Source organism: Lacerta agilis, chromosome 12 (assembly GCF_009819535.1).
Source record: "Lacerta agilis isolate rLacAgi1 chromosome 12, rLacAgi1.pri, whole genome shotgun sequence".
Classification (NCBI taxonomy): domain Eukaryota; kingdom Metazoa; phylum Chordata; class Lepidosauria; order Squamata; family Lacertidae; genus Lacerta; species Lacerta agilis.
The window spans coordinates 54,635,285-54,651,419 of record NC_046323.1 but is presented as its reverse complement, the minus strand read 5'-3'; the positions used below and the strand labels follow the sequence as shown (position 1 = coordinate 54,651,419).

The 16,135-nt window shown below is 47.1% G+C and overlaps 1 protein-coding gene across 1 annotated transcript; it reads right to left on the bottom strand.

Annotated features, from left to right (window-relative positions):
- Positions 1–761: 761 nt before the first annotated feature.
- On the bottom strand, positions 762–12,742 carry LOC117056027 (zinc finger protein 398-like). The gene is made up of 7 exons (XM_033166046.1): positions 12,400–12,742; positions 8,892–9,018; positions 7,573–7,680; positions 5,632–5,754; positions 3,644–3,748; positions 2,639–2,686; positions 762–1,611 (listed from the first exon to the last, which is right to left on the bottom strand). The coding sequence occupies exons 1-7, from the start codon at positions 12,718–12,720 to the stop codon at positions 881–883; spliced, it is 1,563 nt and encodes a 520-aa protein (XP_033021937.1). The 5' UTR covers positions 12,721–12,742; the 3' UTR covers positions 762–880.
- Between the last annotated feature and the right edge of the window lie 3,393 nt (positions 12,743–16,135).

Sequence of the window (16,135 nt, the reverse complement as noted above, 5' to 3'; positions counted from 1 at the left end):
CTTCCGCAAAGCTGGAGCTGCTGCTGCTGCTATCGATAGGGGTTCACGTCTCAGCGCTGTTGCCTTCCCAGCCCCACTGATCCCTGGGCATTCAGCACGTGCAGCCCCCCTGCAAGACGGGCAGAAATCTATGCAGGCACCGCTCTGCCCGGGAGGTTGAGACTCAGGCAGGTGTGTCCCTCAGGTGGACAGAGCCCGGGGAGAAAAGAGAAACGTTTGCCAAAGGGAAAGGAACGGGGGCTTATTGAGGCCGCAGAAACGGAGGGCTGCAGGGGGAAAGTTAACAAGGCCCTCCTCACCCCTCCCCAAGCGCATCCACGGGTGGTGTGCGGCTCGTGAGTGCCACAGCTTTGCCACACCGCAAAATCCTAGCTAGGCCCATCAGCAGGCCTGCAGTTTAGGCCCTGGCGATTACGTCCTGGAGGTTTGCACACAAAGGCAGGAACACGGACACACAACCCGAGGGGCTATCCCCACCTTACCGGGCTCTGAGAGGCCTTGCGAAGGCTGTTGGAGGCTCCCGGGAGGGGGAAGACTTAAACCCCAGCACAGGAAACCGGGGGGGCAGGGAAATAGTTTTTACGGCCCGCTGCCACCTTGCTTGCCAGGCTCAGGGAATGTCGTGCCAAATCTTGGGCGGCCCTTTCTCCTTTCTTCCCATCCCCCAGCCTGGCTCTCCGTTTGCTGGTCTGCCTTCCTGCCACCTGCACAAAGCCACAAGCAAAGTTGTGTGGGTCTCGGGGGGGGGGGGGAGAACGCCCCGTTTTCTCCCAAGAGAGGGATCCCTGACTGCCTTGCTGAGCTCAAAGGGTCTGCCAGGAGAATGTGCCTGTTTGAGGGCCGCCCCCTCACTGATGGTGGGTCGGATTCTCCTCCTGCCTCAGGCCTTCAAGTCCCCCGGGACTCGTCCGGCGGTGTTGCACCTCTTGCAGTGGAACAGGCGGGCCCCGCTGGGCATCAGGGTCCCTTTGTAGGACAGCCACGACCCGCAGGTGTGGCAGCGGCGGCTCTGCATCCGGCTGTGGTTCTCCAGGTGTTCCAGCAGCAGCCCCTGGTGCACAAAAGTCCGGTCGCACTGCGGGCAGCGGAAAGGCCAGTCGTCCGAGTGCATCCGCTGGTGGGCGGCCAGGGCGGCCGGGTCAGTGAAGTAGACGCTGCACTCCAGACAGGGGGCGGGCCGGCCGGGCGCGGGGGACTGCTGGTTCTGGTCGAAGGCGGGCGGGTCGGCCTTGCTGCAGACGGAGCAGGGCAGGGCCCAGTCGGCCGAGTGGACGCGCTCGTGGACGGCCAGCGACTTCTGGCTGGAGAAGCACAGGTTGCACTGGGCGCAGGGGAACTGGGCGCCGGGCGCATGCGTCAGAAGGTGCTGCGAGAGCTGGCCCTGGAAGGCAAAGCTCCGGTTGCAGCCCGTGCACTGGAACTTCCGCTTGCGGCTGTAGGGGTGGTCGGCGGAGGCGGTCCGCGGCGAGCCGTCCGCGGCACACATCTCGCACTGGAAGAGGTTGCCTTCTACCGCTTTCCGCTCGGGGTCCTCCGTCGCGTTGGGTGGGGCGGCTGAGCTCTGGTCGGTTTCCTCCTCCTCTGCAGCCCTGCACGGCGTCCGGCGTCCAGCTGGGACAAAAAGCAAACCGTCTTTAGGAAAAGGGGGCTGGGCAGGGGCAAGGAAAAGTCTCCTGAGGCTCACAGGAAGCTGTTAGATCATTGGGTCCATCCTGCTCAGTAATGTCCACACTGGCAGGCAGCAGCACTCCTCACATGAGGAGACATTCCCAGCCCTACCTAGAGAGGCCACTGGAGGCTGAACCTTCCTGCATGCCAAGCAAAGGCACCACTGCCAAGCTCACCTAAAAATAAAGCAAGATTCTAGTCCTCAATGTTCTAAATCAAGGGCTGATTTAACAAATGGAGTGCTGCTCCATGTAGCTCTGTATTGCCAACACTGACTGGCAGCAGCTCTCCAGGGTTCCCCCCACCTTGCCGAGAGATGCGATTGTGGATTGAGCCTGGAACTTCCTCAAATGTTTTAATTTGTTTTTACTAATAATTTACTGACTTTTTTTTTTTGCAGACCACTTTGAAGTTTTAACTTTTGAACGGAAGAGGTAAACATTTTGGATTATCAAAAAGATGTGGGAGGAAAGGATTGATAAAAGGGAGGATGGAAGTCCAGGAGATTCCTTGGAACCTTGTTTTTATTATTTGTGTGTGATATATTCTCTGTAAAAAAATTATTTGCAAAACCAAATAAATAAATTTTATATAAAAAAAGTTTTTACTTTTGAAAAGTTAAAATAAGACTAAAAACAGATTAAAACTAAACATCTGGGAAAGCTTTCCTAAGCAAGAAAGTTTTTAGCAGGTACTGAAAAGAGCACATCGTGAAGGCTGACGTCAACAGGCAAGGAGTTCCACAGTTTAGCTGCCGCCACACTGAAAGATTGAGTAAAGATCTTGCAGGATGGGGGTCTGCCTGAAGAATGCTACGGACTGTTAGGTAGCTGCAACATCTCCCCAACAGCTCTATTCTGTGCAGAAAACTAAAAGGCCTTCCTCCTCTTTGCAGGGGGTTGGACTAGATGACCCTTGGAGCCCCTTCCCACTCTACGGATTCTATGATTCTTCCCAAGCCAGCCCTCACCTGCCGGAACCAAGACCTGCTGATCCTCGATGGGCTGTTCTTCTTCTCCCTCTTCTTCTTCTTCTTCTTCTTCTTCCTCCTCCTCCTCCTGTTTTATCCAGGCAGAAACAAGCGGCCCTGTGGATGAGAGAGGAGACCAAAGTTGGTCATCATTCCCCCTGCTGACCCACCCGCCCCCCGCCAAGAATCCAACCGTCATTTCACCGACGGGAAAAGGCCAACATTCAGAAAAAGACCAACAACAGCAGAGTCTGCGGACGAATGTCATCCCATACGGAGCTGCTTATTTGTTTATCAAATCATTTTAAAATATGTATAACGCTGCAACATAAAAAATATATATCAAAGCAGCTTACAGCAACGGAAAAATAAGATCGTACAGTAAAGGTAAAGGGACCCCTGACCGTTAGGTACAGTCGTGGACGACTCTGGGGTTGTGGCGCTCATCTCGCTTTACTGGCCGAGGGAGCCGGCGTACAGCTGGCCATGTGGCCAGCATGACTAAGCCGCTTCTGGCAAAACCAGAGCAGTGCATGGAAACGCCGTTTACCTTCCCTCCGGAGTGGTACCTATTTATCTACTTGCACTCTGATGTGCTTTCAAACTGCTAGGTTGGCAGGAGCAGGGACCGAGCAACAGGAGCTCACCCCGTCATTGCGGGGATTCGAACCGCCGACCTTCCGATCGGCAGACCATTTAAAAGCAGAGCCCAGTTAACCGCAGTGGAAGGAGGTGTTCTTATCTGTATGCCTAGGACTGGCGGAGTACAGTAGGTGTTTAAAAGTTGGGCATAGAAGGCGGCTGCTGAATCTCTGGTGGCAGGGAGTTCCACAGGACCAGGCCGACAACGCTCAATGCTCTGTTTCTCACTGTCGTCAAACGAGCCTCACCAACCCGGAGAACGGCCAACGACGCTGCTGCGGGTGGTCTGTTCTTGGTGCTCATCCCAGGGCCCAAACCCAGGGAGGGATCCTGGTTCTGTGCCCAAGGGGCCTCAACGCTCACCGCTGCCGGGGCTCCCCGGAGACGGAGGCTCTTCCTTGATGTGGATTTCCTCCTGCTCTTCCTTAATCTGCGGCCCCGTCGTCTCGTGTTGAACAATCTGGAGTTCTTGGGAAAACAAAAGGAAATTATACCCCAAATGCTTTTCTCTGGGAATCAAAACTAAACTAAGCCAGCCCCCCCCCACTTCTTTGCTATGGCATTTGGGGAACCCCTGGCCCCAAGTGCTGCCAAGAACCAGTGTGGATAAAAATTAATGATTTAAAAAATAAATAAATAAAAATCGGATTTTTTAAAAATTCAAATTGGATTTTTTTTAAAAAAAAATGCTTTTGGAGGAAAGATATTTCTAAAGATAGTTTTCTATTTAAGTTACATTATAGTACAAAGGCTATTCATCAGGAAATAAGGATTTGTTTTAAGTTCTTCATGTATGCAAAAACTCAATCTAAGGTTTAACCACATCAGTTAAGAAACATGGATACATAAGCTATAATGTTATTGTTTTAGTTAAACAAATTGTTTAAATTGTTATTAAGGAAATGATTATTTTTCTCCTTGCAATAAAGTACAGCAGAAAACTTGTGCAAATATAAACAGTTAACAGTTAAACCTCACAATAATTTCATAATTATCGGTCTATGTATTTCTAATAGTACAACCAAATCAGTAATTTTTGATATAACTGTAAAAACTACTCTGGAAATTTATTATTCCAAAAATGAAACCTTCATCTGGTTGTAAATATTAAGATTATACCAGCAAGAATGAGTCTTTCTGTAAAAATTTTTTGATTTAAATCGAGTCTCACTGAATAGTGATTAAAGATTTAAATCATGATTTAAATCAAACCCACCCTGCTAAGAAGCTACGAAGAACCTGCCGGATGAGGCCAACGGCTCACCTTGTCCAGTATCCTGTTCTCACAGTAATAATAATAATAATAATAATAATAATTTTATTTATACCCCGCCCTTCCCAGCCAGAGAACCGGGCTCAGGGCGGCTAACATCAATTAAAATCACAACAAAAAACATAAAAACGATCAATTTAAAATAACAGATTAAAATACAAATTTAAAATTCAATTAAAACTGCAGGTCTCAATTTCAAAATAACCCACCAATAAAAGATGAAGCATAAATATTAAACAGAAACCAACCCAAAGGCCAGGTGGAACAGTGGCCAACCAATTGCCTTTGAGAAACCCACAAGCAGAATTCGAACACAAGAGGCCCCCCCCTCTTTTCTGGTGGGAGTTGCTAGTCCAGCCACATCTGAGGGCACCAGGTTGGTGAAGGCAGAATTGATCAATCGCTTGGTAGATATGGTGACCTGTATCCCTGCACAATTCCTTACTAAAACACCTGGTTAAAGGTAAAGGGACCCCTGACCATTAGGTCCAGTCGCGGACGACTCTGGGGTTGCGGCGCTCATCTCGCTTTACTGGCCGAGGGAGCCGGCGTGCAGCTTCTGGGTCATGTGGTCAGCAAGACTAAGCCGCTTCTGGCGAACCAGAGCAGCGCATGGAAACGCCGTTTACATACCCGCTGGAGTGGTACCTATTTATCTACTTGCACTTTGACGTGCTTTCGAACTGCTAGGTTGGCAGGGGCAGGGACTGAGCAACGGGAGCACACCCCGTCCCGGGGATTCGAACCGCCGACCTTCTGATCGGCAAGCCCTAGGCTCTGTGGTTTAACTGACAGCGCCACACGCGTCCCATAAAAACACCTGGTTAGGCACATCTAAACTCGAACGTTTTTAGCTGGTGCTGGAAGGAATACAATGAAGGCGCTTGCCTGATATCAACAGGCAGGGAGTTCCAAAGTGTTGGTGCCTCGCAGGTAAGTAACACCAGTGTTAAAACATCGACACCCTTAGCTGAAATAAGTGGTGGAACTAACCCGTGAAAAAAGAACAACAGAGCCATTCGAATAAGGGGCGCAGGGCGTGAGATCGAGGGATCCCGCCCGGGTCAAGAGGACTCACCCAAGTCGGGGTCGATGGCGAGGTTCATTTCTTGACTCTCTTCTGGGTCGTCAAAGGGCCTCGCCTCCTCCTTGACCTCTTTCCCGTCCCAGGAGGAAGCGTCCGTTGCAGCGATCGGGGATCCTGAGCCCAGGAAAAAGGAGGCCACCCATGACCTGTTGCTCCTCACTTAACACATCTCCCACGCCAAAGAACACCCCTGCACAGGCACTCGCTGCAGGGTCAAGGAGGGCAAGCAGCTGGAACTTGTGTCTGTGCTCGCTTTTTTCCTCCTCCAGACCGTTCCCTTTTCCTCGTGTGCCACGTCCCAATTCCTTAACGGCAGTACAGTGGTACCTCGGTTTAAGAACAGCCCTGTTTACAAACTATTCGGTTTACGAATTCCGCAAAACCGGAAGCAGTGTCCCGGTTTGCGAACTTTGCCTCAGTCTAAGAACGGAATCCGAACGGCGGAAGGGCACCGGCGGCGGGAGGCCTCATTGGGGAAAGCGCGCCTCGGTTTTAGAACAGTTTCGGTTTAAGAACGGACTTCCGGAACGGATTAAGTTCGTAAACGGAGGTACCACTGTACATAAAAAATACGATGACTCTTCCTTACTGGATCAGACCCGTTTAGGCAAACATCCTGCCATCACGGTGGCCAAACAGCTGCCCCAACGGGAAGCCCAAAGCAAGACCTGAGGCCAACAGAGCTCTTTGCTCTTTTCCTTGCTGGACTCGGATAGAGGAAGCAGAACGCTGCCATCGGGTCAGTAGCCGGTGATATGCTTAGTGTCCGTGAATTTGCCTGCTCCTCTTTTAAAGCAATCCAAGTTGGTGGCCATGACTGCCTCCTGTGGCAGGGAGTTCCGCAGTTCAACTATACGCCACGTTAAGAATCATAGAATCCTAGAGTTGGAAGAGACCACAAGGGCCATCCAGTCCAACCCCCTGCCAAGCAGGAAACACCATCCAAGCATTCCTGACAGGTGGCTGTCAAGCCTCTGCTTAAAGACCTCCAAAGAAGGAGACTCCACCACACTCCTTGGCAGCAAATTCCACTGTCGGACAGCTCTTACTGTCAGGAAGTTCTTCCTAATGTTTAGGTGGAATCTTCTTTCTTGTAGTTTGAATCCATTGCCCCGTGTCCGCTTCTCTGGAGCAGCAGAAAACAACCTTTCTCCCTCCTCTAGATGACATCCTTTGATATATTTGAACATGGCTATCATATCACCCCTTAACCTTCTCTTCTCCAGGCTAAACATACCCAGCTCCCTAAGCCGTTCCTCATAAGGCACCGTTTCCAGGCCTTGGACCATTTTGGTTGCCCTCCTCTGGACACCTTCCAGCTTGTCAGTATCCTTCTTGAACTGTGGTGCCCAGAACTGGACACAGTATTCCAGGTGAGGTCTGACCAGAGCAGAATACAGTGGGACTATTACTTCCCTTGATCTAGACGCTATACTCCTATTGATGCAGCCCAGAATTGCATTGGCTTTTTTAGCTGCTGCATCACACGGTTGACTCATGTCAAGTTTATGGTCTACCAAGACTCCTAGATCCTTTTCACATGTACTGCTCTCAAGCCAGGTGTCACCCATCCTGTATTTGTGCCTTTCAATTTTTTTGCCCAAGTGTAGTACTTTACATTTCTCCCTGTTAAAATTCATCTTGTTTGCTCTGGCCCAGTTCTCTAATCTGTTAAGGTCATTTTGAAGTGTGATCCTGTCCTCTGGGGTATTAGCCACCCCTCCCAACTTGGTGTCATCTGCAAACTTGGATCAGGACTTCCAGCCTTCAGCTTTGGGAAACGTCCCTAGCTGGATATCTCTTTTGTCTTGCTCATGTGTTTTCATCCCCAAACGGTAACATTGCCGCCGGGAAAGTGGAGAGGGCCATATTTGAGGGAGAAGGGGCTTGATCCCTCATCCCCCTCCACCCAACCCCACCCCACCCACCTACCTGGATCCACAGGCAGCTCCTCTGCGTCCGAGTCTCCTGGGTCCTCCGCACGGGGCTCCTCCCCTCGCTCAATCTGGGACAGGATCCTGGGCTTGGAAATGGCATAGTCTGGCCACGGGAAAAGGAGAGGCCGTCAGTGTCATTCAGAACAAGGTGGTGGGGTTTGCACAATGAGCAGAAATGCCAGGGGGGCACGAGGAAGAGGATTTTGGGGGGGGGAGAATGCACATTAATCGGAATATAGATGCAGCGTTCCCAAAAGCAAGCATGGCAAATATTTGATTTGATCTCATTTATTACAGTATTTTTCGCTCCACAAGACACACTTTTTTCCTCCTGAAAATTAAGGGGAAATATCTGTGCGTCTTATGGAGCGAATGGTGGTCCCTGGAGCCGAATTGCCCAGGGGCCAAAAGAGGATCATGCTTTTTATTTTACAATGAGAAAAGGGGGTGTTGAAAGGACCCCGCTCAGCAGCTGATCAGCAAGAGATCGGGAGAGAGATAAGAGTCCCGGCTCCCTTTCAGCCCCGCCCTCCATTGTTGAATGTGCTGCAGAGGGAGGTTGTTTGTTTCCCCAGCGACATGGGACTGGCTGATTAGATTATCTGTCTGGAAACTGTAGAAAGGGCTCCCTTTCCTTCAGAAGCTGCAGAAATGTGAGTTGAACCCCATAAAAAATGGGTCTTTTCCTCTTTGCTTTCCCCCCTCTGCAAAAGGAGTTTTGCTTTTCACCCTTTGCAAAAAAGCTGCAAAACTTTTAGCGGATCCTCAACCCCCCCCCCAAAAAACAGGGCTTTTCCCTTTGCAAAAAAAGCTACAAAACTTTTAGCTGATCCTCAGAAAAACAGGGCTTTTCCCTTTGCAAAAAAGCTGCAAAACTTTTAGCTGATCCTGAAAAAAACAGGGCTTTTAGAGGAGGAAAACCAGAAAAATATTTTTTTTCTTGTTTCCTCCTCTAAAAACGAGGTGTGCCCTATGGTCCGGTGCGCCTTATGGAGCAAAAAATACGGTACATTCCTATGCCACTTGTAATTCAAACATCTACTTCCTTTTAAATGTTGGCTTGCTTTGTCCTTGTTCTTAGTGCGTACTTTGCGGTTCCATTCATGTCGTGAACCGAGACCTTCGGACAAATCTGATAAATAATAACTGAAAAATAGAATGGCCTTCAAAGCGGTTTACGGGCAACAGGCAGCGATAACGCGATTGTGCGTAACGGAACAGCCCAAAGGCGCCGCAAATCGTTTGGGAAATTTAAGAGGGGTGGAGAGGCACCGTCCGTCAGAGATCGCGATGCCTGGGTGTCAAAGCTCTTACCCAGCGACACCAGCATCTCGTAGTTGCTCCGCATGACCCCTTTGTACAGCTCCTTCTGCCCCTCATCCAGGTTGGCCCACTCCTGAGCGTCAAAATGGACGGAGATGTCGCCGAAGGTCACCGGCACCTGGGGTGGAAAGCGTCCCAAACGTCAAAGAGCGCCCGCCTCCACCCACTTTCGATGCTCATGAATTGTTATCTCCCACCCTCAAATAGCTCTTCATTCAAGGAAACAAACCGCAGCTCAGGCCGAGGGGGGGGGGGTCTCAGCAACTCTTCCCGAGAGGTCTTGCCCCAAGGACTGAAGGCCCCCCACCTTCCCACCGCTCTCTAAGGCTCCTTGCCCGGTTCCTTCCCCAGCAGCCTAAGGCTCAGTTGTCTTGGCGCCCTTTGCTCCACCCCCTTCATACCTCTTCTGGTTCTGGGAGACAGGAGAGAGGCAAGCTGGTCGCAGCAGGAGGGGGAGACCCCCTGTCTTCTTCCACAGGCTGCCGACACGCACCTTCCGAGTTTGGACAGCCACAGCCACAGTCTCTTCCTGCTCACCAAACTCCCAACACTTCCTCCTCCTCCTCCTCCTCCTCCTCCCAGTCTGCTCCCTCCTTTCCCTCTGACCACTGGCTCTGAGCCTTCGTCCCCTAGGTGTTCCCTTGGGGGTTCCCCACGTCCAGTCAGCGCATGACAGGCCAGGACTCTGCACCATTTCAAACAACAAAGCTAGAATACCAAAAGCTAAAAACAAAGAAGGGATCTTTGTCACTGCAATATGAAAGCCCTTTTCTTCCAAAGCTGACCGTTCCCAAAGGCCTGTCGGAATAAAGCTGCCTTCACTTGCAGTCGAAACAAAATAAAAAATAAAAAAATTCCTTCCAGTAGCGCCTTAGAGACCAACTGAGTTTGTTCTTGGTATGAGCTTTCGTGTGCATGCACACTTCTTCAGATACACTGAAACAGAAGTCACCAGACCCTTATATATAGTGGGAGAGTGGGGAGGGGTATTACTCAGAAGGGGGGTGGGAATGGGGGATTGGCTGATGGGTGTGGGAAACCTGTTGATGACCGTTAATGACTGCAATTAGTCCTAAAGGAAAAAGCAAGGGGTGAGATAGGTAAAGATAGCTTTGTCAGGTATAATGAGATAAGAATCCAATGCCTTTGTTCAGACCAGGTCTCTCCATGGTTTTAAGTTTGGTAAGGTAAAGGTAAAGGGACCCCTGACCGTTAGGTCCAGTTGTGTCCAACTCTGGGGTTGCGGCGCTCATCTCACTTTACTGGCTGAGGAAGCCGGCGTACAGCTTCCGGGTCATGTGGCCAACAGGACTAAGCTGCTTCTGGTGAACCAGAGCAGCGCACGGAAACGCCGTTTACCTTCCCGCTGGAGCGGTACCTATTTATCTACTTGCACTTTTGACGTGCTTTGAAACTGCTAGGTGGGCAAGAGCTGGGACCGAGCAACGGGAGCTCACCCCATCGCGGGGATTCGAACTGCCGACCTTCTGATCAGCAAGCCCTAGGCTCTGTGCTTTAACCCACAGCTTCACTGTGAAGTTTGGTAATGAGTTGCAATTCAGCCACTTCTCTTTCCAGTCTATTTCTGAAATTCCTTTGTATTAAGACAGCTACTTTGAGATCTCTTATAGAATGTCCTGGGAGATTGAAGTGTTCTCCTACTGGTTTCTCTGTCTTGTGATTCCTGATATCAGATTTATGTCCATTTATCCTTTGGCGTAGGGTTTGGCCTGTTTGTCCAATATAGAGAGCTGAAGGGCACTGTTGGCATTTGATTGCATACACAATGTTGGAAGATGAGCAATTAAATAGTCCTGAGATGGTGTGTTGGATGTTGTTGGGACCAGTAATGGTGTTGTCCGGGTTTAGCAGAGTTGGCATCTGGTTTTATTGCAGGCTCTGGTACCAGTGTCCATGTTGAGTCCTGTTGTTGTATTATTGTGGGTGAGGAGCTGTTTGAGATTGGGTGGCTGCCTGTAGGTGGTGAAAGGTCTTCCTCCCAGAGCTTGAGAAAGAGAACTGTCATTGTCTAGGATATGTTGCAAATCTCTGATGATGCCTTGAACTTTTTAAACTTGAGGGCTGATCAATCATTTTTTAAATACAGTATTTTAAAATAGCAGCCTCGCTTCATCCTGAAATGAAAGCTGGTGATGCGCTGTACTGTTTTAACTCGGGAGCTGTATGTGATTACTTTCACTTGCAGGTGAAAGGAGAACAAGGAGGGACTCCAGGGGTCATCTAGTCCAACCCCCTGCAAGGCAGGAATCACAGCTGAAGAAATCCTGACAGATGGCCATCCAACCTCTGCTTAAAAAAAAAAAACACCTTACGTTATGTTGGAGGGGGTGCCAGGATTTTTCTGGCAAAGGGTGTTAAAGGAGATAACAGAAAACTGCTGACCAAAAGTCCAGAGGTGGCATTATTATCCATTTATGTTGGGGCAGAAGGTTCAAAGGCTGTGAAGGACTTGCTCACAAATTTGTTGACAGCTGCACAAGTTATTATAGCCAGGAAGTGGGGGGGGGGGCAATATAGGTGTGGAATATTCCATAGGTGTGGAATATAGCTATTAATGATAAATTAATATGTGCTGTTCATTAAAATGTTAGCTTAAGATAGGATATAAGAAGATAAATTCTGATTTTATGTATTTTACGTATTTTTGTTAAGAATAAGGTGATAGATAAGGATTAATATTAGTTGTAAAAGTAGAGTTAAAGTAGTTATAAAGTTACTACAGTATATTAGAAATGAATGCGGAAGAGAGGACGTGAGGAAGTCCCCCTAAGTAAGATTTTAAAGAAGATTAAGATAGTTAAATTGGTGTTTTGTTGTTTTAGATGTGTTTTAGACATTGTATAAGTCTTTTTTTGCTTTGTATTTTGTGGTTTGTATTTTGTATGTATTTTCTTTGTTTCTTTTCTGTATTTTTTCCTAAATACCAATAAATTCCTTTAAAAAAAACCATGTGCTATTAAGATAAGACGGGGGAAATGCAGGAGAAATGATTTTGAGGAGATATGGAGTGTGTTTGTTGAATTTGTACTGTTAAAATGGAAAGGGGTCAAACCATCGCAAAAGGCAGTGAAATTCTGGGATGTTGGACAGTTACAATGGAATGGCCTCGGTGGCGGGGTGCACATTTTTATTCTCATTTATTTATGATTATTACTTTGTCCAAAAATAAATAAAAACAAACCTCCCGCGAAGGACACCCCACCACCTCCCGATGGAGCCCATTCCTCTTCCCGCCAGAAAGTTCTTCTTCGACGTTTATTTTGGAATCTCTAGGCCCCACCTACCTCACAGGACTGTTGTGAGGATAAGATGGGGATTGTTACGCAAACCGCTTTGAACACCATGGAGGAAAGGTGGGATGCAAAAGTAACGAAGAAGAATCGCAGCGAAAGAGTACCTGTATAAAAAACCTCCAAGGAAGGGGCGTTCAACAAATACATTTTTGTAGTGCAAATCAAGCCGGCCGGGGCAATGTTACCTGAGGGATTTCTCCTTTAACGCCCGGAGGAAGCCTCAGGATCCAGAAGTTGCGGTTCTTCAGCAGGTTCTCCAAGTTGTCCAGCCTCCTCTGGAGCACGCTGTTCTCCCGCATCAGGGTCCCGAGCGCAGACAGCTTGCTCTCCAGCTCCTGCCCCATCTCCGCCACCACCCTCTCGCAGCCGACCCACTTCTGCTCCGCAGCCACCATCCTCCTCTCCAGGCCCTGAAGCCGGGCGCCGTGGGAAGGAAGCGCCGTGTCTGTGGCTTCCACGGCAGGCGCCGCAAACCACGAAGACGCCTCTGGCACGGGCACCTTCATCTCCCTGTTAAACGTGGCCTTACAGGGCGCCGCAGGGCGCGACGGCAGCCGGCGGCCGCTTTCTGAAACCTCGAACTCCATGGCTTGCTCTGTAAGGGTGGAGGAAATGGAATCAGAAAATTGTAGATTTGGAAGGGAACGCCAAAGGTCATCCAGTCCAACCCCATGAGATTTCAGGGCTGGGCGAGAATCGAGCCTCCAACATTATTGGAGGGTCATTCCATGGTAACTCACGTTACATCTGACTTGTGATTACAACAATTAAGTAATATCTAAACATAGTAAATGAGAAGCAATCTTGAATAAAACAATTGTGTATGTAATACATACCTGGTTATTATAAAAGCTTATTACCTTTTTCATGTTAATTTCAAAATATTAAAAATAAAAATTATTTTTTTGTGTGGTAACTCACGTTACATGAATTGGACAGCTTAATTTTATGTACCCACATTTTTTCTTTTTCCTCCTCTTATGAGGAATTTAGAAAAAAACTTTTTAGGTAATAGCATTACAGAAACCTTGCCTTTCATAGCATAGTGGTCAGGCATTTCAAATTTCAATGGTTATTAATTGAATAACTTTTCTCATGGTAACTCACGTTACATAATATGGTAACTCACGTTACTTTTGAAATAATAATTTCATGCATTGGAATTTTATGAAGGTAAATAATTATTTTCTTGTCACTTAGGAAATTTTGACAAATATTTATTTAAACATGAATGCTAGAGACAGTTTAGAATCTATAATAGCCTCTTGAATTAACCATAGTAGGTGGGGAAATTACGCCAATGATCGGATGTAAAATATTTCATCAGCAGGCATGGGCCATGTCCGGAAATTTCCAGTTCTTTTCATAGCACTAACTTTGTACTCCTGCTGCTCTTCAACAATTTTAATGTCTTTCACAGTTCCTGGAAAAACATTTCCCTCATAACTCACTTCTACCCAAGATCCAAGCTTAATATCAGCAGGAACAGTTGAACTTGCAACAGTAGGAAGGTTAGAACTAAATGAAGGTAGAACTCCCACTTCATAGGTCTGCTTAGTTACTGCATCACTATTTTTAGAAAGTATGGAGCAAATAGGTTTGTGTTCCAGAATCTTAATATGGTGCATCTTTGATATGGCCTTCATTGGCTGTGCACTTTTGAAAATACTCATTGTATTCAGCGTAGCGTTTCTTTTAACGATTTGGCCTGGTGTGATCTCCGCTACTTTCACCGTAGAGACTTTGGCTGCTGTGGTGACAAACTGAGTGGCACTGAAAACTATTTGCTTTCTTGCTCTCACTGCATTCCAAACTTGACGCTTAATGGTCCCTCCTATGCCATCAACTGGGCCTTTGCCATGCGATGTAGCAAAGTGTTTGTTGTTGTTGTTCAGTCGTTCAGTCATGTCCGACTCTTCGTGACCCCATGGACCAGAGCACGCCAGGCACGCCTATCCTTCTCTGCCTCCCGCAGTTTGGCCAAACTCATGCTAGTAGCTTCGAGAACACTGTCCAACCATCTCGTCCTCTGCCGTCCCCTTCTCCTTGTGCCCTCCATCTTTCCCAACATCAGGGTCTTTTCCAGGGAGTCTTCTCTTCCCGTGAGGTGGCCAAAGTACTGGAGCCTCAGCTTCAGGATCTGTCCTTCCAGTGAGCACTCAGGGCTGATTTCTTTAAGAATGGATAGGTTTGATCTTTTTGCAGTCCATGGGACTCTCAAGAGTCTCCTCCAGCACCATAATTCAAAAGCATCCATTCTTCTGCGATCAAAGTAGCAAAGTAGTTCCACCTTATTGTGGTTCTTTTCTTCAAGAGCAGCAATTGCAGCCACAACATATTTGTTCTTACATTGTGAGCTCGGTCCATCAGACCATACATTATGTCAACTTCGTTAGGAATCTGCTGCAAAATGAAATCTGTGTAACATACCACTGTCTCCTTTGAATGATCTAGGTTGTCAGAAGCAGGAACGGTGGCGCTTCCCACTATACCACATTGAACAAGTAAACAAGCTTACTTGGTTTTGTTTCCAGCGGGCACTTCATCCTGTGCCGCACAGGTGTAATTTTCCGAAAAGTCGACCTGTATAAGTGCAGTCTTCTGATCAAAGTCTTTCCGTCCTACTGCTTCTCTCTGTTTTTGGTAGGCTTTGGCTTGTTCCCTTTTTATATAACAGTGCTGCATAAAAGTTTCTGTCATACTTCCAATGTGACAAGCAATGTCTCTCGCACTCCCCTCAACCGCCATCTTGCATAACCTATCATATTCATTTTCTTTCCAAATATTCCAGGTTGCTGAAAGACGTTCCGGAATATTTTCAAAAGCTTCATCAAGTTTCTGTTTGCCACCTTTGCATTTGTTTGTTTTTTTATATAAGAATTTATTAAATTGTTGATAATACAACAAAAACAACACACTACAAAAATTACAAAAAACAAAAATAAAATACAATTCATACAAATACAAAAACAAAAATCACAACAAAAACAAAAACGCTTATTTAATTATACTCATACTATTACTTAACATTATTAAGGGACCTCCTCACATCCTCTCTTTCTGTGTTCACTGTATATCCTCTTTAGTAATTTCAAAACATTATATAATCATCATTCTCTTCTAATCTTATTTCACATTAAAAAGAAATTCTATTACCTAATTCTTATCTCCTATCTTAAACTAATTTCATAATTGTAACCTTATAAGTCCTCTGATTCCGTTCTCAGATAGCAATCTTTACATACTGTTTCAAATAGTCTTTAAATTTATTCCAATCCTCCTGCACCGCTTCTTCCCTCTGGTCTCGGAGCTTCCCGGTCAGTGCTGCGAGTTCCATGTATTCCATCATCTTCATTTGCCAATCTTCCACTATTGGTAATTCTTCAGTTTTCCAGTTTTTAGCTAATAAAATCCTAGCAGCTGTTGTGGCATACATAAAAAATGTTCTGTCCTTGTTGGGGATTTCATAGTTGGTCATGCCCAGCAGAAAGGCCTCTGGTTTTTTGCTAAATGTGCTTTTCACATTTAGCAAAAACACCTATGTAATAAATGTTGGAAATGTAAGCAAGTAGAAGGTACCTTTTTTCATATGTGGTGGACATGCCCAAAGGTAAAGGACTTCTGGGAGAAGATATATAATGAACTTTAAAAGGCGTTGAAAAGCCAAATTTGCATTTGTCACATTTCCCCAACCAACAGCTTTCTTTCAGTTCCTTACAGATCAAGGAGTTGGGAAATTCAGAACTGTATGCTGGAAAATTTCCTGGCATACAACTGTGCAAAGAATTTATTGCCATGATATAGTTTTCATGATACTTGCACAGGCACACATTATGTGGAAGTTTATTGGACAACAATATATGCTGTGGGCGTAGTTTGGCAAATTCAGTTTTACCCAGTAGTTTACCCTATTCATCGCAA

Coding starts and splice junctions, on each gene's coding strand:
- LOC117056027 (XM_033166046.1), bottom strand. CDS start 12,720: ATGAAGGTGCCCGTGCCAGAGGCGTCTTCGTGGTTTGCGGCGCCTGCC. Junction 9,019..12,399: donor TTAAAGGAGAAATCCCTCAG/GTAACATTGCCC, acceptor TTTCCACCCCAG/GTGCCGGTGACCTTCGGCGA. Junction 5,755..7,572: donor GGAGCTGCCTGTGGATCCAG/GTAGGTGGGTGG, acceptor TCCTGGGCTCAG/GATCCCCGATCGCTGCAACG.